The sequence below is a fragment of the Symphodus melops genome (assembly GCF_947650265.1).
Source record: "Symphodus melops genome assembly, chromosome: 9".
Taxonomy (NCBI): domain Eukaryota; kingdom Metazoa; phylum Chordata; class Actinopteri; order Labriformes; family Labridae; genus Symphodus; species Symphodus melops.
This window is the reverse complement of record NC_136699.1, coordinates 18771916-18797884: the sequence shown is the minus strand read 5'-3', so window position 1 is coordinate 18797884 and position 25969 is coordinate 18771916. Positions and strand designations below refer to the sequence as shown.

Genomic DNA, 25969 nt, shown 5'->3' with positions numbered 1-25969 from the left:
TTCAAACACGACCGTAAACCTCACCAAGTATTCGCTCAGGTTAAAATGTAAATTAACCACTAAGGATTAATGCTTTTTATACTATGTGGTTTATTATTTTCATATATTAACGGTCCTTGAGGTTTTATACACGTTTGAATCATAAGAAAGATTATAAGAGTGTAATCATATTTACACATTAAAATTTTAAAACTTCAAGCTATAACAAAATCGATGTGAACCATGAGATGACAGCTTGCATGCTTTCAAAAATTCTCAAAATGAAGTGTTTTGAAAGCTGGTTTGTACATGGTCAAAAACTCCTCTGGTGCTTGATTCATGTTACATTTTGACCAAAGCAGAGCACAGATGTTCCCTTGAGTCCTCTTTAATATTACAGAGAAAGATTAGATAACTAGACCATACAGTCAGACATTTTTGACTTGCTACTCACTTTATTTAACTGCTGAAAGAAATTCTAAGAATTTCTAAAACAGGAATATTTCAGAAACACTCAACACTTGATCCTTTTTTAAAATTATCTGGCCTTCACCTGTAAACTAAGAATAGCATAGTTTCTGCAATAAATATATTAACAATATAACATACAATAAAAAAAAATAGATTAAGAAAGAAAACTTTTTCAGTTAAACATTTTTTTTTTATTTCATGGAAATACAACTGAATTTTAAATCCTTTTCAGGACCATTGTTGTACATTTTATATTCTTTTTCTCCACTTTTTTGTACTTCAAAACATGGTCACTTGTACAACAATATCATAAACAAAGCCTCATGTCACAAATGGAGCCATTGTTGACAATAAATTACACTTGCCATGCTAAGGTTTTGAGATGATACATGGATACCTTCATTTTGACTAGATTAACCTTGAAATGAACAATACGTCAGAGTTGAATAAATATGATAAAAAGACACCGGAGTTACAAAAAGAAACTGTCTTCATTCAAAACGGAGCAGAAAAACAATCGCAGGGCTGTTTGATGAGGGCGACGTCATCATTCATTTGTTTCCTTTATAAGAAAAAATAGGGACAGATTTTTGCATATTTTGATAACACTGCTATATCTAAAGAAAAATATCCAAGAATAGTAAATACTGACTATATTAAGGAAACTGCCCTTTCATTATAACTGACATTTTAGTTATGTTTTTTCCTTTATGTGCAGTATAGGTCTGCAAGACCAACATCATCCACTCACACTCAAAACAGGTTAATCTAGTACAGCACTATCTTTATACAACCTAGAGGTATTTTCTAATCTTGTTTCTTTTGTTGTTTTTTAACTCTTGAAAAAGCAAAAACATTTACCCAGATGAAGATGCTTTTTTTTCTCCAAACTGTAAATAATATCACTGTATTCATTTACAGAATATAAAAATCTTTCCAGCAGACAAAAAAAACAAACAGTTAATGAGGTTTCCAGCCAGTAGTAGAGAGAGGCAAGTATACCAAGGATGTGGAAATTAAAAATATTAATTATTAAAAACAAGAACAATTACAACACTCAACACTTCACTTAGTTCAACAGTGAAATTTACAGTGGGACTGGTACCGAATTAAAATGTGTTTTAGGAGGAAGCAAGAAAAACCAGATGCAGGGGGCGTTGAGATAAATAAAGAGCAAATCAAGAACGCTATGCATCTTCATTCCTGTGAAAGCAAGCAGGTGAAGAAAAGGACAAAGTAGACAAATTCAAATGCATCAGGATAAGACATTATGCTTCATGGACATGGGCAAGCCAGATTATGATCAACATGAGTGAAGAGGTTGAAATGCATCCAAATAAACAGGTTTGGGTCATAACAGATGGCATGTATGACAGTAGCAAATGTATGTGTACTGGTGCCTAGGCTAGCACTGCTGTAGCACTTGAGAGCACCATATTTCCCTCTTTATACAACTTCAAAATGTTGTTATTTGTGTCGTTATTTAGTAGTTTACTATGATTTGTTTGTCTCAGCTTTTTCATCGTGAATTCTCAAAGGCATTTAGGCTGTGAATTCAAACAAGTGGCATTCAGATTCAATGATGAGAGTTACTCGTTTGGCAATTGAGTCAGTGGTCCAATCCACAGGTGTGCAGCAGAAGGAGGAAGCAAAGGCATGCATGAGTCTGAGTGAGAGCCACACAGATACTTAAATAAAAAAACAAAAGGTGTGAGTTTACACTTCTGCCTCTGGCCTGGTCCACTTCTAGGTGGCTTTGAGAATTAAAAGACAGTCACGTTTTAGATACAGGAACAGCTTAAGATTTGTCTTTGAATTCTAAAAGTCTAATGTAAACCTCTAAAAGACCAATGAGAGGAAGAAATCAGTGTCACAGCTATGTGTGTTTGCCTGTGTTTGTGCACTACACGTGAAGGGTCTTTTCAACAGGTGGTAGCCAAGGATTGGTGTATAGGAGGCTGGAAACAGCGGACATGCTCCACAGTAGAACTGTCTGTCTCCACTGCCTTCATGTACTTGTTAAGGATTGCAAAGATCTCGTTGTTTAGGATCTGGTACTTCCTAATGCGGTCTGCCATCTTTTTCAGGGGCTGTTGAGGGAAAAAAAACAGAGTTGAGAAAATAATTAGTCGGACGATATCCGGAGCTGCTTTTGTGCGAGGACATGTAGCAAATGCAGTTCACCCACCACGTTCTTTATGATCTCATCCTTGCCGTCCTGCCTTTGGACTTTGAGCAGATGGTAGCAGAAGTCGAAAAGGTCAAAGCGGCGCTGCTGTCCCAACAGCACGATGATGGCACAGCCGGCCCAGTTCAAGCCATCCCCAAAGCACTGCCTGGAAGGAGAGGCGCAACAATGCATGAGTTGTGCATTAGATTTATCTCGCACGTTTCTGAATACTTAAAGAGACTTATCAAAGTGCAACAACAAGACAAACCAAGACGACAATACAAAGAAGAAAACGTGTAAGAGAAGGAGAATGTCTAATTCTCAGAGTTCATTCCTATCATGTAGTACACACACATGCCATTTGCTACTTACTCTGCTGTGAACTCGTGCGTGCCCACAGGGATGCAGTACACAAACTGCATGGCACTCCACAGGCGGTGGAACTCCATACACTCGTCAACATGCATCACCCCGTTGGTGGGAGGGGGGCCGCGCCACACCCCGTCCTGCAGGAAACTACGGATGCGCGTCAAGATGACCTCAAACATGGAGAGGCCGCAGCACAGACGCTCTTTGGTCAGCAGGTCCCCCTCACGAGCAATGGCAATTTGCTGTTATAAAAAAAGGGACCACATGACTTTATTTTTAGTAGCATTTATACATAAAGAAAAAAAAAAGTGGATTATGCAGAACAAATACAGAAAACCAAAGTATGGCAAACATGGGATTCAGTTCTGCTCACCTGGGGGGTTCCCAACCTCTCAATTAGAGGCACAAGATGGAGAGGGGCGTACTTTGCTTCCAGACGTTTCATCCTCACCTCCAGACGCTCTCCCTCTGTTAAATTCACACACACAAGCACGGAAATGTACAAAAAAAAAAAAAAAAAAAAAGACAATTACATTAATGGGTGCATGACTTCCCTTAAAGGGCACGATTGATTTTTGAACCTTCTTCCTGAAACACTTTTGTTTACCTTTGATGTAAACTCGAGGCAGAATGTTCTGGAAGGGTGCGGCGTGGAGCAGGTCACACACTTCCTCCTGCGACTAAGATTCAAAACACATTACAACAAAAGGGTCATTGAAAGTTCAGCACCCACTTTGCACCGTGGACTATCCTTACAAGAGCATGCCGGTAGCCATGACGGGATGGTGATAAAAAGGACGCTGCTCGAAAGTTTCCGATGAGTCCCTTCAACACGATCGCAAAACATTCGAAGAGTTGTGCTTTTCGGAAGGACCAACAGCGTTTCAAGCACGTTTGTAATGCTAACTGTTATTCCAAAGATAGACATGGGATGGATTGATGGATTAGTCAACACTATAGTCAGCTTATGCGCAGACTTGAGATAAGTGAATTTGTCTGTTGCTATGTTTATCACGGCGTGATGACAAGCCACAGTTAGCAGGTGATCATTTGTCACACTCTCAAGTACAACATCCCATGTAATCTCGTTTCGCAGGAAGAGGTTACAACCACCTGAATGAACACTCATCCGTCTGAGGGGAGTGTTAGTGTGTTAGCGGTGTGTCTGCTACGGGATGTCAAAGTTCGAAGGAGTCGGCACGGCAATTGTTAGTCAACACATGCTGTGAATCACACTCAACTACACTTAAGGATGGAAAACAGAGGCATGCAATGATATAAGGAGTTAGACACACATTCTCAAACACACACACACACACACACACACACACACACACACACACACACACACACACACACACACACACACACACACACACACACACACACACACACACACACACACACACACACACACACACACACACACACACACACACACACACACACACACACACACACACACACACACACACGTGAGTGTCGTCAGAAAGACATGGTAGATAAAGTGAAAGCTGAGTAGTGTTATCTACAGTAGACAGGCAATCTCAGGGGCACCAGAACCAGAAGAGAATATGGAGAGAAATAATGTAGAGTAGAGTTAAGCACAACACTGTACCAACAAGCAGCCACATAAGCTCTGTCACTTCTATGGAAGCCGAAGACAGAAATACTAAAACACAGCAGATACATCTGTGTTTTGAGTAAGGAAATAGTTTGGATTCAAATATCGGTCCAAAAGTGACATTTCACTGATCTGTGACAAACAAAAGGACTCGTCTCAGTCCTTCGTCTCCCATGGCTGATTGATGATAAACTGTGTGTGCTGAACCAACAAAGAAACAGAAAGACAGCAGCCCCACACTGAAGAACTGATAAGAAAAGGGGAGGGGGGAAAAAAAGACATATGCTGCCTTTGTGATTGCAATAACAAAACCTAAATCCTTACCACCTGAGGAAGATGCCAGCGTGTAATGAAAAATAGAGTTTTGTTTCAGACAAAAACACAAACATCCAATATCAAACATTCTTCAAGGGTCATATGGAGTGGGGACTGTTTGTGTCCATGACTTTTTTTTTTACAGATGTGAATTCATAAGTTTGTGGTCACCCACACAAAAACACGGCAGTCAAGACACTTTTACTCATCAGTGTCCTCCTGTCACTGAGCGTACTCAAGGACAACAGGGAACGATAAGATTAAAAGGTTGTGGAAGCAGGGTTGTAAAGAGGGAGAATACTGATTTGCCCAGAAAGAACACAAGTGAAATTAACCGACGAAGTCGATAGGGTCACAGGTTTACTAAAAGTGAAATATTATAATAATAAGGGAAATTAATGCTTGTAGTAAAATGAATTGTCTTACCAGAGCTTGCTCGATGAGCAGGCAGAAGAGGATGGCATTCCCTACCTCCCTTAAGCTCTGGAAAACATCTGTCTTCAGCTCAGCATACTCAATGATGTCCTTGAGCTGATGGTGGAAGAACTCCAGGATACCTGGAATGGAAACAGTAAAGCTCTGTAAAGCTCTGTCCCTTTACATGTGTCATCAGAAGTCCCTTCTGATGACACATGTATGTTAAAAGAATGCTCACAAAGTCGAACATTCTACAACCCCTTAATTCCTGCAGTCTAACATACTGTACGGCTAAGCGGCGTGTGCCCTCTGATACTTCCATATGTCATTGATAATCTATTGCCACCTGGATGAATCAGGAAGGTGTCAGCGTGTCTGCCCAGCTGTCCTGACCCACATTTGCTCCGAGCATCAGGCCGTCGCAGCAGACGACGGGAGGATCATTAACCGCTGACAGTAAGATCACAGGCAGTAAGCCAGGTACAGAACTCTGAGTACAGAACATCAGTAATCTACAGATTAACTAAACGTTCCTCATACAGACCGACCATCTGACTGACCTCTAATCTGTGTGAAGAGATCTGGCTAAAATGTGCAGGAAAGGAGACATAAAAGGAAAGCTACTTCACGTGTGCCTCAACTCAATTGGAAGGCCTTTGTCTTCTTTTGCAGGTAAACTTTATAAAAAAAAAATAGATCATTCAAATGTCTTAAATGTATTTGTTACATTTAAAACAGCATATTCCAAATGTCCCATATTCGCACATTTACACCCCTCTCCTGTTTCAACGACTCAGCATTTTCCTCTGCTGACTATGTGCTGCAAATGCTTGCACAGCTGCTCCAAGTGATATCTCATACCGGTTTTGTTTCCAAGTCCCGACTGCTCTAAAAGAAGTGCTCACAAAACACTGGAGGAACGCTGAGCTGGCATTAAAACAGGGACGGAAAAGAATGGTGTCAATGGAAGGATATTGACTAGCATAAAGAATATGCTAACTTGCATAACCATAAAAGTGTGTTTTTTTCCACATTGATAAAAGGATGTCTTGTTCTGAAGTAAGGGGGTCCAGCTATTTGGGAGCTTATAGATTAGCACTAACGTTTGATAATCTACTCACAGTGGCGATGCTAGCATAATGTTGCTAAGCAGGTAAACTATTTGAACGCCCGAGCTCTTCTAAACAAAATACTACCGCTCTGTCTAAGCTAGATGTGTGAACACATTTAACACGTTAGCTTAGCAACATATGCTAAGGAGTATGCAAAACATAAATACAATGGCTGATGGTAATGTTATTATTTTTTCATGTGTTTGGTCAAAAATTGGCGAAATCTACAAACAAACCATCTTAACATATCATATTAATTAATTAAATAAAAAAGCGCTCACGCTCAGTAACTTATATGGCAGCTGGATCTTCATCCAAATGATGTATCAATTGATGTATCATCTATCTATCTATCTATCTATCTATCTATCTATCTATCTATCTATCTATCTATCTATCTATCTATCTATCTATCTATCTCAAAGAGACTGTTTGTTTTCATGATTAAAAGTGTAGCCCACACAATGCGTCTTGTGTCAGGTTTGTTAAATTGGTTTCCTCTCATTATTGCTAACACAGTCAGAGTGAAATGATTTACATATTATGATTATACTATTAACTAAAGAGATGACATGACAGGTGCAACCACAAACATACCCCTCTTCCTTAAATGACAACATGAAATGTACCATCATATCAGCCGTAAACAACTTAAATGTCATCCAGGGAGTTTTGTGACAGACACTGTACAAATGGTCTACAGATTTTCCCCACATGCCCTCTGTTCACAGTAACAGTGGGAATTGTAGGCTCACCTGGTGAGCCGTACTCATGGCGCGGGAGGCGGCAGATCTTCGGCATGACTTCTATCAGTGTTTTTACATACTGCAGTATGGTGCCCTGTAACTGCAAAGTGACAGGGAAGATGGATAGAACGCAGCAGGGGGGGAAGAGAAGGAGAGGGCACCGAGAGGGAACAAAAGATTTCACTGTCAGAACACCGCCCACTGAGGGGGAAGAAAATGTGATTTTAGGGGATGCAATGGAAAATGAAGATAAATACCAGGCTCTTGACAATCTTCAGCAGCTCCTCCATCACGACTGCAATGCCTTGGTAACCAAGGAGACGGCAGATGGTCTTGAAGTGAGGCGGGCCAACAAAGTTTCTGTAGGAGCTGTATATGTGGGAGTAGGCGATGTTCAGAGGCTGGAAAGAGAAAGAAACAGTGTCAGTCTGGAACAGTAGGAAAGGGAGTATCCTTTATACATTACTGCACGAAAAAAATCTTATACACACACAATAATATCGAACATAGCACCGTACCTTGGACCCATACAGGTAGTAAGGCTGCACATTAGCTGGCTTGTCTCTTTGAGGCTCCTGGGTGAAGGGAATGGCTGTGCGTACAAAACTGAAGAGAGAAAACAACGTTTAAAACAAAAGGGACCAAAAATAAGGCTGAAGAAAAATGTCTCCACACAAACGATTCAACGCGAAAAACCAACCGGTTTGTGGATCCGTTGTAGCAGTAGTTAGGGAGGAAATCAAAGTTGAGTTCCCAGAAGACATGAAGTGTGATTCGTCCATAGGGAGCAGACACATTGTGGTTGGCCTCACGGAACATGGCGTCAAAGCTGTCCAGGGTCATGTGCTTGCACAAGAGCCGGTGGGTTAGTCTGTTGATCTCCAGCAGCCACTCCAACTCCTGCCAGAGACATAAGGAGGAAAATGCAGATTCAAGGAGATGGAACTCAGTTGGACTCATGTTAGTTTGGGAGTATTGGTATCCCTGGTGGGGGATCTTACCACTATGGAAGTGAGGTCCTCGCTCTCAAAGCGGCTGATGGCGTGGTCCAGGGACTTGTACATCGCTGCTGAGATCCGCTGAGTGATCAGACGGTTCAGGTCAATCGAGCGACCTAGCAGCTGCAATACAAAGAAGGAAGAGTTCAGCAATGTGGTATAAGATATAAATAAAATAGATGGGCTTTGACAGCTCGACTATTTTCATGGGTCTAGTACCTGAACGTGTCTCTGTTTGAGCAGTGTCTCGTAGCGGTTGGAAGGAGGGTACGGGATGATCACACCGTAGTTTTTACACTCTGCTCGGAAACGCTTGTCCAGGAGGACGCTGTGAAACACGTGGGATTTTGCAATTAAATTTACTGGCTGCTACAACGCTTCAATTATTAAAAAAAAAAAAAAAAAGTCAAACAAGAAAGTCACTTCTACCTCCCAGCCATCGCTTTGTAGTAGGCAAATATCTGATCTGCTAACTTGTAGACAAACTGGTCAAAGCAGAGGTTAACCTGAAAGCAAGCAAAAAATAAATAAATAATGGGGGAAGGTTGTGTTAGTCAAGAGCAATACTGAAGTAAAGATTGCAGCATTTTAATTTGGAATTCAAGGTTACCTCAGCCTCGATTTCATCATACAGGAACTGTTTCTTGAACTTAGTGAGAGCGTAGTAGCCACTGTCGTTATATAAGTCTAGAGGATACAGCACATATCTGGAGGAGAGAGAATTGTAGTTATAATAATATGTCAAAGTAAAAAAAAAAAAATATATATATATATCACAGTTCAACCCTAGATGTGTTTTTCTTACTCCATCATGGAGGGCTCCTTAGTCTCCAGGATGTGGTCAGTGAGGATCCAGGGCATGGACATCTCAATGGGGAACTGGATTCTGCGACCCATGGTCAGCTCCAGGAAGAACTCTCTGAACCACAGCTGGGAGAGGTCGCAGCACTGCTGCAGGGCCTCTGAGACAGGGAGAAAGAGGGACAGGGAGACTCTTCAAATATCTACAGATCTACAAGCAATACGATTCCGATGAAATGCGGTGGCTTCAGCATGATCCACTCACCACTGAAGTTGAGCAGGTGTGTGAAGAAGAAGGAATGTTTGTGGAAGTCTTCTATAGCCACCACTATGGGTCCATCCAGGCTGCTGCGGAGAGTCTTCTTAGACCCGCTCTTATCTGCTATCAATGATTCCAGCATGGTGCGCACCATGTACAGCTGCGGACAGAAGGCAAGGGTGAAAATACAAACAGTGATGAAGCAAGTTTGAGGGAGGATCGCTCACAAATCTCTGTAATGAGATGCAACTGAGCTGCAACGTGTAAGTGCTGGGATTTCAGAGACGGCACCAAACTGTTTTACATGTTCCAGTTTCATTCACTCCACACCTCTCAAACTAAATGAGCAAAGGATTGTAGACAGGATCCTGCAGTGGCCTGTACTGTAATTCAAACGTCCAGCCTGCAGTGACTCAGCAGGTTGTTAAGAATAGGCCACACAGGTAAGACCTGTCCTTTGTCTTACCTGTGTGCTCGAGGGTCCTACAGCCCTGCGCGGCACTTTGATGTCGAATCCCCCTTTTGGATCCTTCTCCCCCCTCAGACAGGGGTCATTTGGAGGTTCCCTCGCCCCCTCCCAGTCACAGACCGTCTTTCGAATGGCCTGAAGAACACTGAAGAGAGGTAAAGAGGATTTTAGAAAAGCTTCCTGTCTTAAAGGGTGAAGTATTATCAACATCCATTGTGGGTGATCGGACACAAGTGGACATTCTCAATGCACGTTGTGAACTCCCAGGATAGTTCAGGCTGCATATGAAGCTGTTCTCACACTCATTAGTGTTGGGGTTTTTTTTTTTCTCCAGGTAGAGAAGGAAGCAAAAAATCATCTTCACTGCTTGATTATGCAGCGTGATCTACGGGGCATTTTGTGTCATACTGCAAATATTCAGAATTAATAGAAAAATAAACGCATTGGACTCTGTGTGCAAGGTGTCAGAGCGTAACGTAATGAGGCTGTGTGTTGATTTGAATATGAAGGGGGGAAAGTGTGATCGAGCCCAAAGTGGTCACCGGGGACACTTTAGCAAATGCACGTTGAAGCAAAGTGTGAAAGAAGTGCGCGATCGCCTCGGATGGATGTTAAACAAGGTGTGAATCAGTTGAGTGCGCACCTAATGAGGACATTCTTCTTCTTGCGTACGGCCTGGCGCAGAGGCTCTCTCAGGGTCATCTGTGCAAAGTCCTGCAGCGCTGCGTAGATCGTATTTCTGATGGCCTGGTTGAACACTGACTCCATTCTGCCCATCAGAACCTACACAGTTTAAAACACAGCACCATGTTGATCTTGATCTCAAGCACGACCGACCATCGACATGCTTCTTTAACAATGACAGACATTCTGGATATGATCCGCTTTCTTTATAGAGCTACACATGTAATCCAGCACACCACTCTAATATCTGCCCCAAGTTGAAAGACATCACGCGTACTCAGCTCTGCATTTAAATGTGTGTCTTGAAGGAGACATATTATGAAAAATCCACTTTTACAGTGTTTTGAACATTTATTTGGGTAACCTGATTGTCCATCAACCCACAAAATTAGAAATAAACCCAGCCAGTCCTTTGTTTGTGGTCTGCATTAGTCTTACCACACAGAAAAATGCTCTGTTTCACATGTTCTCAGTTTGTGACATCACAAGTTGGATTCTGGTAAGAAAATCTCCTCCCCTCCCCTCCCCTGGTATCTCCTCCCATGGACTCCACCTCCAGCTGAGAGCAAAACTTTCATAGAAGTCCGCCATTTTTATTGTCTCTACAGAGGAGTGATGTCTAGCTGGAAAACTCATTGCATTTAAAGAGATACGCACACCAAAACGGAGTGTTCTGAGAGAGCTGGTTTCTGCAGGGTTACAAACCTCCTCTGGTGCTTGATTCATGTTATATTTGGACCGAAGCACAGATGTTTCATTTAGAGCACAGGAGACTTTTTGAAAAGGTGAAAAAAGGGGTATAATATGTCCTCTTTAAAATGGTTTTATCAAACCTATCTTTTAAATAGACCTCGCCCTCATTTTTCAAATCTTAAATCTAAGAGTATAAACAGTTCAGGGCCTTCTGCTTTCCACAAAGTATTTAAGTCTGATGCCTAATAGCTATCAGGCTGTAGAGTCAGTAGATGATCTGATCTACTGATCAGGCCCGCCCAAAGAAATGCCTCCTGCTCCTGAAAAGCAGTGTGAATGGGCACCCTGCAGATGCAACTTAATCATATCAATGCATCTGTAATGGATCGGTCTCCTGGATGCTATCTGCATCCACAGTCTGGACCCGATTCCCATAACCCCACCCCCCTTATGGGCGGCCTTGGCTCTGATCAACACCATTGAGAGTGGTTTTGATCTTCTAAACGAACTTATCGACCGATAGTTTAAAAACAGCTGAACTATCCCTTTAAGGTTGAATGAATGGCCACATAAAGAGCTTTCAAAGCAAAGACTTTAAAGAGTCACTATTTTTTTGGTTTTTTTTATACCTGCAGTCCTTTGATCATGGCAATGACCTCCACCAGGGCGAATTTCTCCTCGCTGGTGTAATTGTAACGCGTGGCTCGTTCATACTCCTCCGCTGTGCCGGGGCAGTCCTTGTTACAGAATTTATCTGTGGGATGGACCAGCTTCCAGGAGTACTATTAAAAAAAAAAGACAAATAGAGCTATTAATACTTTAAATACCAAACCCACACCTATTAAAGACTACACATTTATCTATCCTGGCCTTCACTCAGTAAACTCAGTCAATCCATGGCGTCACTCACCACTTCCATGACATGTGTGCTCCACTTGGACAGCAGCTGCAGGCCCCTCAGAGCCAGGTCGAACAGCTCTCTGTACTCCTCGTCCGACTTCTGGCTGTCCAGGCCCGAGCCCGTCACCACCTCACTGTTACTGTAGCGCGCCAGCTCCGAGATGAAACGGATGTGGTCCTCCCTGATCTGTACCATCTGCTCACACAGGTTATACTGAGGCGAGATGCTGCTCTGGGTGCACGTCCACCTGGGCACAAAAATGGAAGACGATGGAGGTTTGAGGGTGAGTGAGCAGATGGCACCGTGGTCAAGAATACCTGAGCGTATCTGTTAATCATTAACGTAAAGTTGGCTCGACAAATCTTCTTACTTGGACTTGTTTTCTTCGTAGTGAGCACTTGTCTCGATGTAGCGTGACAGTTCTATCTGCATGTCTCCAAACAGAGGCACCACTTGAAGCTGAGAAGTGCAGGGAGGAAGGCTTTACAGTCATATCATGCGCACAAAGAAAAGAGGATCACAGAGCTGCTGAAGAAGCAAAAAAAAATAAACTTACTTTAAAGAACTTGTCAATCTTGCTCAGGTTGATCCTCTTCTTGGCATCTAGTTTGTAGATATTACTCACGTTCCCATCCATCAGGTACAAACCAAAGCCCATCACCTGACACAGGAAGAGACGCTTTGTTTAACATCAACAAAGGACATTTAGCCAGCTACAGTCCACACTGTAGCTGCTGACAGTAAGCAGCAGAAGGGTCACAATGCATTTACCTTAAGCAGCATGTGCTTCTCACTGGGCGTCAAATACATCTTGTTCTCATAATAGTCGACACAGATGTTGACGATGTCTGCCAGAAGCTCCTCGTAGCCAGGAATCACCTCCAGCTGTTGGTGTAGGCACTACAGAGAAAAAGAGGAGGAACAAAAGAAGTGGGACAACAGGTCACCTTCAGATAACTTGAAAGGAAACTCAGAGAAAGATAACAGAAAGCTATCTAGTGAATTAATTAATAAATTAACCTTACTATATCAGCTGAAATTAAGGAAACTTGAATTTCCCTTGGGATCAATAAATAAATATCCGTCTGTGTTGAAGTGCCGGCTTCTCTTTCAACAATGCCACACTTTGTGCTCCTTCTAAGTTTCAGTTTCTGCCCCGAATGATACGTTTGTTTTGACCAGAGAAGGTAAGCGGTTTTGAGGACCCCCACATGGCGGTTCTGCCCTTCTGTTTGCCAGGAAAATAGCAAACCAACAGGTGTTGCAGCGATGGAGCAGGCAAGCAAACCGGCTCAGATAGAACTGATTCTACCCGACTTAAAAAGTTTCTGCACGTTTCTAATAAGCTACACGAGCAGAGACGTGGTCAAACTAGGACACATATCAGAGAGGTTAGAAAGCAGAAAGGCTTCAAGACTGATGCAGAGCAGGCTAAACACTGAAGCTTCAGTGTCCGTCACAAGGCAACCTGCTGTCACTTTGAGGATAAAGGTCTCTTCAATGTTCAGACTTGGATTAAAGATGCTTTGGGAAACTGGAGAGTTCAGAATGCAGAAAGGCTTCAAGACTGATGCAGAGCTGGCTAAACACTGAAGCTTCAGTCTCCGTGACACGGCAACCTGGCATGGCACATCGGCTCGGGTGAGAAATTTCCACCATATTAGGAAACATGTTTAAATGAGAAGTCACTAACTTCTCACCCTCCCTGCAGATGAGGGATGTTGACAATCTGACAGTGTGCTTGTATTTCACATCATATGAGTGGGAAGCATTCAAAACATTCAGTGTAAAAGGCAGCACCTTCCAGTTCTGTACAACCAAAGCAAGCGCCTATATCACCTTCGGGGATCTATGTTTTGTTTATGAGGTCAGAGGCCCGATTAATAATCATTTTTGGGCCTTTCTGCTTTTTATGAGATAGGACAGCTGAAGAGAACCACGAAATGCTGTGAGGAGAGAGTGGGGATTGACATGCAGCAAATGCCATAGTTGGAGTTGGATAATAGTCGAACCCACGGCAGCTGCAACAAGGACCGTAGTCTCCTTCCTTGGCTCAGGTGACAACTCGGCTGGTAGGGCCCCGATGCACTCCTCGATGTACTTCCAGTTCTGTGGACGACTTCCGGAGTCGTATGATTTCCTGAGCTGCCACATAGCTCGAACCGTGGTCGAGTTTAATGGAGAATTAATTACTTTCTCAAAAGTAGGCTACCTTTGTTCTGCTCTGGTTTTAGCATCACTTCAGAAACTGCCCCCTTTCTCTCCAACCGAGCAGACAGATTCTTTGCAGTGTCACACTCTCCAGTGTGCTCGTCCTGGTCATGTCTGTCATTATTACTGTTGTTGTTGTTTGCTGACTTATGGCAACACATTGCCTAACAGTAAGCCTCCACGCAGGCAGGATGGGAAACTTTGTTGAACTGTTAAAAATATTGACAGTAGCCTAATAGTTTAATAAGGCTGCACCTGTTTTACAGTTACAGAATGTAAAATACTTTGAAACAACATTCATAAATGTAAATAAAAATGTCAAAAATGTTTTCTTTTCTTCATATGCAACACCACAGGAAGCTATTTGAGGGCATCAAAAGAGCCACAGGTTGCTGACCCCTGACCCGGGCCATTCATTTCAACATTGCACCCTGTAATGCTGCCTAGAGTGGGCATACCAACCTGAGTGATCCTGTTGTGGTTAGCCAAAAACATGGAGAGGTTCTGAGACTCCTGGATGGACTGAGGGTCGGCCATCTTCCTCAAGAACTGAGCAGCTCTGAAGGGCAGAGAAGGAGAGAAATATTAAATGGCTTTAATTTAAGGTATCCTACAATGTTTCCACTCATTATATCTTCAGTCAAGAGTCCCCACCTTTTGTAGGCAGAGTGATCATTCTTAACGCTACACTTCATGTTCTTCAGCTCGTCCAGCACTGCGAACATGTTGATGAATTTGCCCAGAGTGAGCAGGTAGGCCTCAGACACAAAGTCCTTCCTCCTCTCAGCGTGACACAGACGCTTCACCTCACCGCAGAAACGTTCGATGGCTTTCCGCTGTGGAGACAAAAAAAAAAAAGACACATCAATATTTATTACATTAATCAATATTCAAATTCCGCTTGACAATAAAAAGTAATCTCAGGTGAAATGTATGCCATCATATGAATTGATATATCATAACTCAATTAATATAAAAAACACTGGTGGGCGAGTGAGTCTTACCTGGAAGTACATGAACTTCATGAGCTTGGTCACTTCAGGTTCTAACACCTCCACCGTTTTCTCGTAGATCTCCACTCTGTTGGGCTGCTCGTTGCATTTCACCTATCACACACAAGAGGGTACCATTGCTCACAACTTGGTTTAAGAAACAGCAGTTTACACTTGTGCAGTTCAGCCCATTCATACAACAATATTATGGCTCAAGTTGTGACTTTTGCTTTTCTTTCTCTCTGGATGTTTTCTCTCCTATGTTCATTGAACTGACTTGAATTTCCCTTGTGATCAATAAAGTATCTATCTATCTATCTATCTATCTATCTATCTATCTATCTATCTATCTATCTATCTATCTATCTATCTATCCATCCATCTTCTATCGTTTTTAAGTGTTACCAGCCCACTTAGGTAAACATTATATAATGTTCAATAATGAAGTCACCCAAGTAACACTGCAGACCTGTTGGGATGCATTTAAAGGCAGAAGCATTTAATACATAAATACAGCAGAAATCCAATAGATCCTGTGTAAATGTCTCTCTTGAGTCCTGCCAGCTGTACTGTTGTCGAAGCCGTGTTTACATGGACGGGGCTGTAAGAATGACACAGCCTACTCACTGCTGATCTGGATATCACGCAAGTGTCTTCAGATCACAGTCATGTCGTGTCAATTAATGTGCAAAATGAAGCTGCAAGTTAACCAAAGTGCGCTAACATTAGCATGCTAATACAACAACACAGGACACAAAAAATTGCAGCTCAAAAAAAACAGACAATTTCATCTGCCGCTTGTGCTTAAGTATGGTGCGTTCAAGTTCGAGTGGAGAGGGGGGTTGGAGGTGTGTCACTGAAGGAGAGCGGAGGCGTCAGAATAGCGGAGGTGTCGCCAAACAGCAGTTTGTTTTGGTTTCATTCTGGTGCTCAAGGGCGGCATCTAAATGTTGCACATTCTTCCTTTAATAATAGTAATAATATCAATACATTTGATTTATTGCACTCTTCAAGAACTCAAAGACACTAAACCTTCGTGAAAATAGAAAAATCAACACAACATATTAAGAGCATAAACTTTACACAGATAACCTACTACATATTAAAAGAACACAGCAAAATCACAGATGAAAAGCTTGTTAGAAAAGGTGAGTCTTGAGTAATGATTTGGATGTCATTGCAGTAGGGATGTAACAATTAACTCAAATCACGATATGATTCACAATAGTGCGATCACGATACGATTCTCTCATGATGGATTTTACAAAATGACTGAAACAGATTCCTTTAGGGTCTGCTAACCAGCTGGTCAGTGTGGTTTGGCCTTTTCATGGTTTATTAGAGGAGGCGATTGGAGCCTGTCATCGTGGCGTCCATTAAAATGCTGCGTCATGTCGGTTGTGCTATTTGTAAAGTTCCCTGTCCTCTTGCAATATTTTGCACGCAGTTTTTGTCTTGTCAGTTATCTCCTCCTCCTCTTTCATTTTACGTCTTGGGGAAGACAAAATGATTCCACACCTCCGATTTAAAAGACGCGTCTTCAATTTCAACATCTGCGAAGTTCCTCTGCTCTTCTGCTGATGCTCACCATGTTATTCTGATTCTTTGTTCAGACACCTTTGAATCAATTTAACACTTACCGGATGTAGATCAGCAGATGCTAAAAACTGACAACTATGTTTCTTATTTGGTCGTAAAAGGATGCTGAGTGGTTTAATAGAGCCAAACACACTTTGCTTTTTAACAACCTCCGCATGGTGCAAAGGGATTAGAGAACTAATGGTTCAATTTACAGATGATACTGATCAATTGATATACCAGCTGCCAGGAGGAGAGGAAGCAGCTCTTTTTACAGTAGCAGTTTATCCAGACTCTACAGATGTGATACCATTAATAACGCGTTTAGCTCTGCTTCCTCCTCTGGCGAGCTAACCAGAGCAAGCTGTCCAAGACAAAAAAAAACAAAAAAAAAACCTCTTTTTCCAATCCAAACCTGCGCAAATGACCCCAGACACCTTCACATGCATCTGGTAAGTGTCCCAGGATAGCCCTGGACTGATTTAATCCTTAATTTAATCATCATTATAACATATCAAAATATTATTTACACACTATTCTGTTTTTCAACTCACAAACGGTGTAATTGCTGTATGGATTACTGTAAAGTGATAATGTTCTATGAACACACTTTCTGCGGTTGTAAACCCTTTGAAGTGGGGCTTATCTGAATAGAAGGGGGTCATTTTAGCGCTGAATAAATGTGTATAATCGACTTTAAAATGGAGCAAACAGACCTGTAGTATTGCTTAATGTGCACATTATGTAATCTGAAACCTGTGCAAACCAAGGTGCTTTATTCATAGAAGCTCTTCGTCTGCTGCAACGAGATCAGGACAGGTAGGAAAAAAAGTACAATACAAAGTGAGAAATAAGGTGTCCTATTAAGCCCAGGCCTTTGCGTTAGTGTGTGTGTGTGTGTTTGTGTAAGTGTGTTTCTGAGTGTTTCCTACCTGGGGAATTGCTCGTGAGCAGCTTCTCCAGGTGTAGAGCATCACAGCATACTCATGTCCTTCCTCCAGCATCTCATTCTGCACACAAACACAAAATACAGCGAAGACATTATTCATTCATCGTCCTTTCTGTGAACAGTCAAATATAATCCCTGAAGAGTCTTGGCCGTGGTAGATGTGGAAAAAAAAAAGAGGCTGTTTTAGAAATGTGCTGGTGATCACCTCATCTGACACCTACAGCAGTCACAGGCTTTAAAAATGCAGACTGCACCAAAAATAACACGTCTTCTTGCGGATGGTCTTGCTTGTTTTGTCTTTAAAAAGCATCCATTTTTAATGGACAGACACAGCATCTGAATTGACAAAGCTATGCTTTGATTAACTCATTTCTTATTACTCCTACTTCTTCAACATGTTTGTTCCAGGAGTAATTTAAAAAGGCGCTTAACTACGAATACTTGTTGACATCTCAAATATTCCGTAATGAATGAGGGTTGATAATTAAGGAAGACGAATTTCTTCCATACAAAAAAAAAATGGATGAGCCAGATTTCTCCATCCTGCTGGACAAAGATAGTAGCATCCTCAAATAGACCTGCCTCTACCTCAATGGGACTTCCTGTTTTAACGGGGTTAAATAAAGCACTATTTCCCTTCTTTGCCAGGCAGATCACACGCTCCATTCATTATCCATTGGAGGAAAGAGGTTTACTGGTCTATTGCTGGCTGAATCACCAGCATGTGAGTGAAGGATGTGTCTGTACGAGTGTGTGTAAGTGTTGTCTGTGTGTCTCACCCAAGGGCCTGGCCAAATCCTAACAAAAGAGCCAAATGATAATCAATTCACAATTAAACAAGGCTCTCTTTGAGGGCTTGAGGCCGCTTCCCACAGTCGGCTTTGTGTTCACTGAAAGGGGAACAGCAACTATTTACGATGGACAACAAAAAATTGATTCAGCCACTCAGATGTAAAAACTAATACCATGGCAGGCCTTGGTGTCTGTGTGTGTTTTACAGTGGTGCACATTTCTCACCATGCTGGAGTGGACTGTAGCTTGCTCTATGTAGCGAGCAATGCCAGTCACAAATGCATTCCTGTCTTCAAAGTTGGTGTCAAAATTAGCCTGCAGAGAGAGGGTGAAAAAACAGAGTGTATATAAAGGGGGTTCTGTCTTAGCAAACAATCACGGATAGTAATGAACGGAGGTGACAGTGCGTGTGTGTGAGTGTGTACCTGGTACATGATGGAGGAGGGCGGGGGTTCGATGCATGGCTGCTGGTCTGGGAGGGGCAGCTCCTCCAGCAGGTCCACGTTGGACAGAGCATCCTCCAGGGTAACGTGGGTCGTCATGGCAACAAGGCGTCACTCACACAACACCCCAGTCTAAGAGGCGTAAAGAAAGAGAGAGCGATGACATCAGATGAGGGCTCAGAAGAAGATGCCATGACAGAGACTTCAGATGTACATAAGGGGGTATTTGTTATTGACCATAACACCTTGATTAAAAGGCCATTCCTTTTTACTAGCCTAGTTCTGAGACAAATAAAGGGAGGTCTCAATTAGAGGCCCAATGCATTTTGTGTAGAAATAGTATGCAGGTTGGCATAAAGTAGATGGGTGACATTTCAAAGCAAGATGAAATTAGTTATTGGTGATGTTATTTGGTTTTTCGTATCCATTCCTTAATTTTGTAAACAGTCAATTATTCTTTCTGGTGTACATTTACAGCTTTATGGTCTCTTTGCTAAAGTACTTGTAAAAGCATGGGCTATTATTTTGAATTTTACAGGTTGTCTGATAATTCCAATTAACCTTTGTTTTTGTTTTTTTCAATGATAAAAGTACATCCACATAGCAAGTCAGGACTACTGCTGTTACAAAGAATGCATTCAACTTTAAGGACAGCTAGCAAAGACTTTAAAACATCGAGCAAAAAAGTTACTAGTTGAAGGACCAGTTAAAAGTGATAGACCAAAAGGGTGATTTGATTAAATTATTTTAAAAATGGGGAATTTGGCAAATGAAATGATATATCGCTAGAATAACGTTTGAACTAGCTTAAAAGTTTGCTAAAAGCATAAAATATTTAGCCAATTAGTAAACTAAAAGCTAAGGAGAAACGGGTCAAATAGTAAGCTAAATGTAGCACATAAATGCTTCAAAGTGTAAGCTGAACAGTTTGAATAGCTGGTTCAAATAGTTAGCTTAATAGTTATAGTTGCCAGTGAAGTTAGCTGCAAGTAATGGAAAAAAGACAAAAGGGCTGAAAAAGTTTAGAGGATGCAAAATAAATTAAAGAGAAGGGTGAGTGTTACAATTTTAGAAACTAACAAACTAGTATCTACTTTGTGCTTTTCCTTCAGAGAAAATATGCAAAATATTATTTTTTTATGCCTCGACAACTCCACTTCCTCTTACAAGATCCTTTAAGGTCTTTGCAGATGTATTTAGCCTGCTATTGTATCCTCCTCTATAAATGCCACTGCACAGAGGAAGTAAAGGGCAGATGCTTCTTACTGTTTCCTTTATCTCTGACTCGAGGCCTTATTGAAGCGTACAATTCTTAAAATGCATAAACCTGGAAATCAAACTGAAAAGAACGTTGAAAGAGGCAGAAAACTGTTGGACAGTGAATTACATTTGATCATTTGCTTACTGGACTCACTGTTGTATGTTGTTTTTCACTAAAAGCTCCCCTGATATGTTCTATTAAACAATGTAGGGCAATTACATGAACAACCGGGTCATGTGTATGCAACGCACCGAGCAGAAACCTCGGAGCTTGAAGAATGAATCCAACTGCAAAAAAATTGCAGTTTTTTGAGTTTCCACTTAAGTCTGGCCCCAAGAGCCCCATGAAGTCACATACATAGACACATATAGATGTTTACAGCATGATAAATGGCTTTTGGTCGGAATGGTTTATGTCTATATTTGCAATCACAGTACGGTGGTGAACTTTATAAGAATTCATCAGTTTTTAATTCCAGAATAATAATGTAAATGGACAATTACATGTACAGCAAGCAGACGTGTTATAGCTGTTTGCCAGGAGCTTCAGCATCACCTCTTTGCCTGCTACTATGTTGACCAAAAGATAGGTTGAGACAGCATTATCAAGACGGTGACTCTTATCATTTGGCTTCAAAACTCCCCTTCAGTAACCAATGGGTGACGTCACTGTGTCGACGTCCATGTTTTATACAGTCTATGGTATGTGCCTCATGCCCCAATAATAAAAATCCGAGCCATTATAATTTTACGATCTTAAAATATGACCAGACTCCTTTGAAAGAGCACAGCCATAGCAGTGTTCTCTCCCTGAATAAAACACAGCAGCAGAGTGTATGTGCCCACCGGTATGTCATGTGCCTCGGAGAAATGTGAGTTTTACATCTGACCTGGCAGATGGGGCTGGCAGGGCGAATAATCAGCTTAATTTTCACAGCCAAAAAGAGCACAACTTAAGCTGAGAAGGATAAGAGCCAAATACCAAAGAAAAAAGAGGCATGTTCAAAGTCTGTCTTTCCTTTACTTGTACAGGTAGTGCTGAATCAAGCAGGACATTTGGTAAGAGATTCAGTCATAACAAATTGAATGTACTGTAGATAAAATCTTGTTCAGGTATCTATAATAGTCATTTGTTTTGGATGTCAGCCACTGACTGAGGATCTGATGAACAGTTAGGTGAATAAATCTCAAAAAACAGCAGCTAATTTGAGATTCTGGAGTTTATAGAGACGCAATTCCAAGAAGTTCTTTTGACGGTGCTTTAAATAAAAAAGGTAAATCATCAAACTTGCCAGAAGAAGTGCACGAAACATTATTACGCAACCTTCCTGTGCATGACAGACAAACTTCATCGCGACACGTTGTTGAGGCACACGCGTGCAGGCACACCAGCATGATCACAAAGGAGGGAGGTGTAGTTTCCTGTCGCATCAAACTGAGTTAACATACACTGAGGCTATATCTGCAAGGAGGTACGCCGTCAGGCTCAAGGCCAAAAAACCGACGAATGACTGAGTCATCAAACTGCTAATTAAAATTGAAGTGAATGACACCTTTGTGTAACGGAGCAGAAAAAAAAGACGCTCGTATCTCGACCGTGAAAAGGGAAATGTATCTGAGGAATAGTTTACAAGACTCTTGCTTGGACTGATGTCAACAATTAATTCCTGCTATAACATGCATTATTGCTGGTGGAATTATTTGTATACCAAAGTGTGAAGATTGATTGCCAATGAAAAGATGAAAAAAAAAAAAAAATCATGCAGACAGGATTTCTTTGTGAACTTGAAGAAGGCACTACATGCTGTACGTTTTCTGCACATCCTGGATTCACACATCGCTGTGCTTCTTTGAAGACTTGGTTGATTATTTTTATTCGTTCAGCTCACAGAAAAAAAACGAAACGTGCAGCTTGCTAAAGGGCTTCTGACAGGCAGACAAGCATGCTCAGTGCTAATGTACCCATCTGTGCTTCAGAATACAGGCACAGACTGAAGCCTGGGTCGGCTGAATAAACTTTCCCACCCTGTACTAGATTCTGTTTAACAGTTAGTGTGTGTGTGTGTGTGTGTGTGTGTGTGTGTGTGTGTGTGTTTATGTGTGCACTGTGTATCTTTACAAAGCAAAGGGCCTCTTCATTCCCCTCAGAACACTTAGTAACCCAGCCTTAGGCCTGTTCAACACCAGAATGACCAAGTGAGACTTCACAAGACTGCTCTTTTTAACCAACCCAACACTGCAGTGGGAAAATAGCCCCGATGTACATCATTGATAGTCCTGTACATTAAAGGCAAGGGTCAGATCTCCTCATGACTATGAGGATCCAATAAATGGATGGTACAAAGGATCAAATGAAAACAAAAAAATATATTAGCTAGAGCCTGAACAATATTGTAAGATTGTCACAATATTGTAAGATTGAGACTTTTCTTGATACATTTGGTAATGGACTCAGCCATAACTCATTTCATATCTACAATCTTGTTTAGGTAGCTAAAAATAGTCAGACAGTTTTGTATTTGTTTTAGATGTCAGCCACTGACTGAGAATCTGACGAGCAGATCAGCGAATAGTTTCGAGACAGTGTCTTGAAACTGTAAAACCAAACTGCAACAGAGGAATAAGTAAATGTAACCTTCGGACAACACTCGAATGAAAATCAGTTTTCCACGGATTTGGTTTATGATAAAGTATAACGATGATGTCATAAATTCAGCCAACCAATTTTGAATGGGGGGGGGGGGGGGGGTCACAGATGGTGGCTTCATATAACACATTTGGTGGCAATATCATGAATTGTGGAGCTGGAATGATAAAAGACTTGAATATATGAGAGTACTCAGTCGTCAGATAAATATGTACAATTATTATTCAATGTCAACCAATCCTTGTGAAAATCACATTCTGCTCAGCTGTGATGTTCTGCGACACACGCTGCTGACAGTCCTGAGACTGGAGTAAACCATGAAGTCAGATTATATCTCAATCACAGAAACTATTGTTGTCTGAAGTGTATTTCTCATTCAAATGTTGATCGGCTGTGATCAGCCCTTCAGGTCAACCCGTGTATCGTCAGGCTATGGTAAGAATAGGCAAAGTGATAGATAACGTAAAAACGCAATAATACAGATAACACATCAATTGTCCAAGATAGTCCCTCTACCAGTAGAACTAGGGCTTTGTGTGACATCTCGCCTGAAAGAAACAGAGAGTGAGAGAAGTGTGTCAACTCCAGGGCCACGACTCAATGGGATCTCCCCCCAAGGCGAGCGTTGGAAGATATGTTCACCCCCTCGACGAGATGAGATCTGATCAGCGCGAAAAGAAAGGGGAGTGTTTGTGCACCGAGACACGCACATACCCATGTTTGTTTGTTTGTTTGTTTTTTTTTTACAACACGTTCACCGACAGAAAACACTCCGGCTTAGCGTCGTGTCAGCATGCAGAGTCACTGCTGTCTTGCACTGTGTTAACATGTGTAGCACACTGGCTGGGTGAGGTATTTAAAAGGCTAGCCGTGTTGTTTCAGAGGAGAGCGTCCCAAAAACTGTTGTCATCTCGTGAAGCCGCATGATGTCACGCTCTCCTTTTAGACCAACAACAATGACCGTCACATGAATATACAATGGGGTAAAAAAAATACAGAAGCACGCTCATGTGACCAGGCCTGAAAGGTAGATGACAAACAAGAACACACTGACATCGCCTGCCTTCGCATTTTCAGGATTCTCCCTTTGTAAAGATGTTGGCGCTTAAGGAAGTGAGAAGTATCAAAATTATGCCAACAAGTGTATTTGTGAACCATACTTTGTCTGCATTGTTAACCTCTACTTCTCTTTTACGAGGCTGTTTGGTTATTTTGTCCACACGCGTCTTTGCCGTCATTCCTTTCCTAAACTTAAAAAAAAAAAAAAAAAAACTGTTTGGAAACCTTTATTAATCCTTGTAATGTATTCTAGCCATTCCAACTACAGATGTGTCGACAGAACTTTATCCAAATGCCATATCCTATCATTTTCGTACCCTATAGTTTTTGTCAATATCGACAGTATGAAGTGTGACTTATCTTTAGTGTCATGTTTTACTCATTTGATGTGTAAAAGCAGTATTTCTCAGAGCCCAATGATGAACTCCTGTCTTCTTTGACCGGTCAGCTAATAAATGAGAGAAGGGAGAGAGCTTTTGGATTTTAAGGTTTCAAACTAAAGCTTAATGTCATATCGGGTATAACAGCCTTTTTTTTTTCTTTTTTTTTTTCTTGTGACTGGTCAACAAATGTATCAGAAATTATAAATTATAACAGTTATAACAGTGAGTGAAATCATTTGCCATCTGCGTTCCACTTACAGCCAATAGCAAACATCTCTTACATAACACATCTATCACATATGACTCTCACAGATTATTTCTTTAAATATTACAATTAAATTATTTCATTATGGGTTTTTTTATTAACCACACCTGCTAATTATTTAGGACTTTGAGAAAAAAAACCGTGATCAAGGGATAGAATAATAAACTCTCTTTACATGATATAACATAAATATTTGGGTGTTTGTTTTTTTCTTTGAGTGTGGGTCAGTATCAGCAAAGCACCCACAGCCTCATCATTACATCACTGCTCGATGGTGAGAGGCTTGCCATGGAGATTTACAACTCATGGGCTCTGCAACAGCGGCACATTAATACATCCACTCTGAAGAAGTGCATGGATGGATCTGATCTAATGGAGAGACTGTCCTCAAATTAAACAGCAGTGTTTCGACATGAGAGCGAAAACGGAAGTGGGTGAACCTGTCATTTGAGCTCATCGGTAACGAGTCGGTCTGCCTGCAGCTGTTCTAAACTGTGCAAATGTGCATGGAGCTGTGCAGATCGCCTGCTCTCATCTACATGCAGTGTGCCCTGCTGGCCGGATGGGTCAAAGCGACGATACAGGAGGGGGGGGGGGGCAGAAGAAGGATGAAAGGGCGTGAAATCAAGCCGGATGAAGCTCTATTTTACTCACATCCTTCACAGAAAACGCTGCTATCAGCTCAGAAAATCTCTCAGTTTCCCCCCCACATCTGATCCATCCATCGTGCATCATAGTGCACTTGCTACACAGGCACCCTCTCCTCACCCCACCCATCTCAGCGTGAGCTACGGCGCCGATGGAAGCTAACGGGGATCCCATTCATGTGTCAGATTAATCCGCTCGGTCCTGCCCACTCTTTAAGGCTCATTTTTTCACGATCGACCCCCTTTTTCTCGTGTTTGTGCACAAGGAAATGAGTAACAGGAGCGATGCACCGGCCGAGGAGGAAAACAGACAGTGAGAGGGAGTGAATGAGAATGAGGGGGAAAAAACCGCTCTTCGGTTTCCAGCCATCATCACTACCCCTGAGCACATCATCTGTAGCGCTGCGGCTCCATCCATCGCTGCAACCAAAAAAAAAAAAAAGCCCCATACCTGTAAATTACATGTCCGTCCGGCGGCACACGAAGACGGGCGGACGGTGTCGCGGTCTGCGACGGTGCTCCAATGTTTGCTGGTCCCTTTTTTCTTTTTTTTTGTGCTCGTCTTCTGTGCCGATTGATGCTCTAGTTTCGCCCAGTGCCTACCCAGTGCTGCTAATCCACCCCACACAAAGAGCAGAAAATGGCTGCAAGTGCATTTTCTTAAAGGGACAGTCACAGTGGAGTGATGGGGGGATGATGAGGGGGCCCCCGACATGTTGATTGTACTCGTGGGAT

General features: G+C 41.9%; 1 protein-coding gene and 1 long non-coding RNA gene across 2 annotated transcripts in view; one reads left to right on the top strand and one right to left on the bottom strand.

Moving 5' to 3' along the window:
• LOC306828869 overlaps nucleotides 1–25969 on the top strand; it is a 211697-nt gene that overhangs the window by 71079 nt on the left and 114649 nt on the right. The gene's annotated exons all lie outside the window — the stretch shown is intronic.
• cyfip2 (cytoplasmic FMR1 interacting protein 2) lies at nucleotides 619–25895 on the bottom strand. Its single transcript, XM_079353096.1, has 30 exons — nucleotides 25686–25895; nucleotides 18956–19105; nucleotides 18756–18845; nucleotides 17722–17799; nucleotides 15224–15325; nucleotides 14874–15055; nucleotides 14682–14778; nucleotides 12780–12908; nucleotides 12565–12669; nucleotides 12379–12467; nucleotides 12018–12255; nucleotides 11737–11889; nucleotides 10374–10513; nucleotides 9728–9875; nucleotides 9268–9421; nucleotides 9007–9163; nucleotides 8812–8908; nucleotides 8631–8707; nucleotides 8421–8529; nucleotides 8205–8324; nucleotides 7904–8103; nucleotides 7722–7809; nucleotides 7461–7604; nucleotides 7213–7303; nucleotides 5355–5485; nucleotides 3597–3669; nucleotides 3363–3457; nucleotides 2993–3231; nucleotides 2639–2786; nucleotides 619–2540 (listed from the first exon to the last, which is right to left on the bottom strand). The coding sequence occupies exons 2-30, from the start codon at nucleotides 19070–19072 to the stop codon at nucleotides 2373–2375; spliced, it is 3759 nt and encodes a 1252-aa protein (XP_079209222.1). The 5' UTR covers nucleotides 19073–19105; nucleotides 25686–25895; the 3' UTR covers nucleotides 619–2372.

Coding starts and splice junctions, on each gene's coding strand:
- cyfip2 (XM_079353096.1), bottom strand. CDS start 19,072: ATGACGACCCACGTTACCCTGGAGGATGCTCTGTCCAACGTGGACCTG. Junction 8,909..9,006: donor AAGGAGCCCTCCATGATGGA/GTAAGAAAAACA, acceptor TCTCTCCTCCAG/ATATGTGCTGTATCCTCTAG. Junction 8,708..8,811: donor ATGATGAAATCGAGGCTGAG/GTAACCTTGAAT, acceptor GCTTGCTTTCAG/GTTAACCTCTGCTTTGACCA.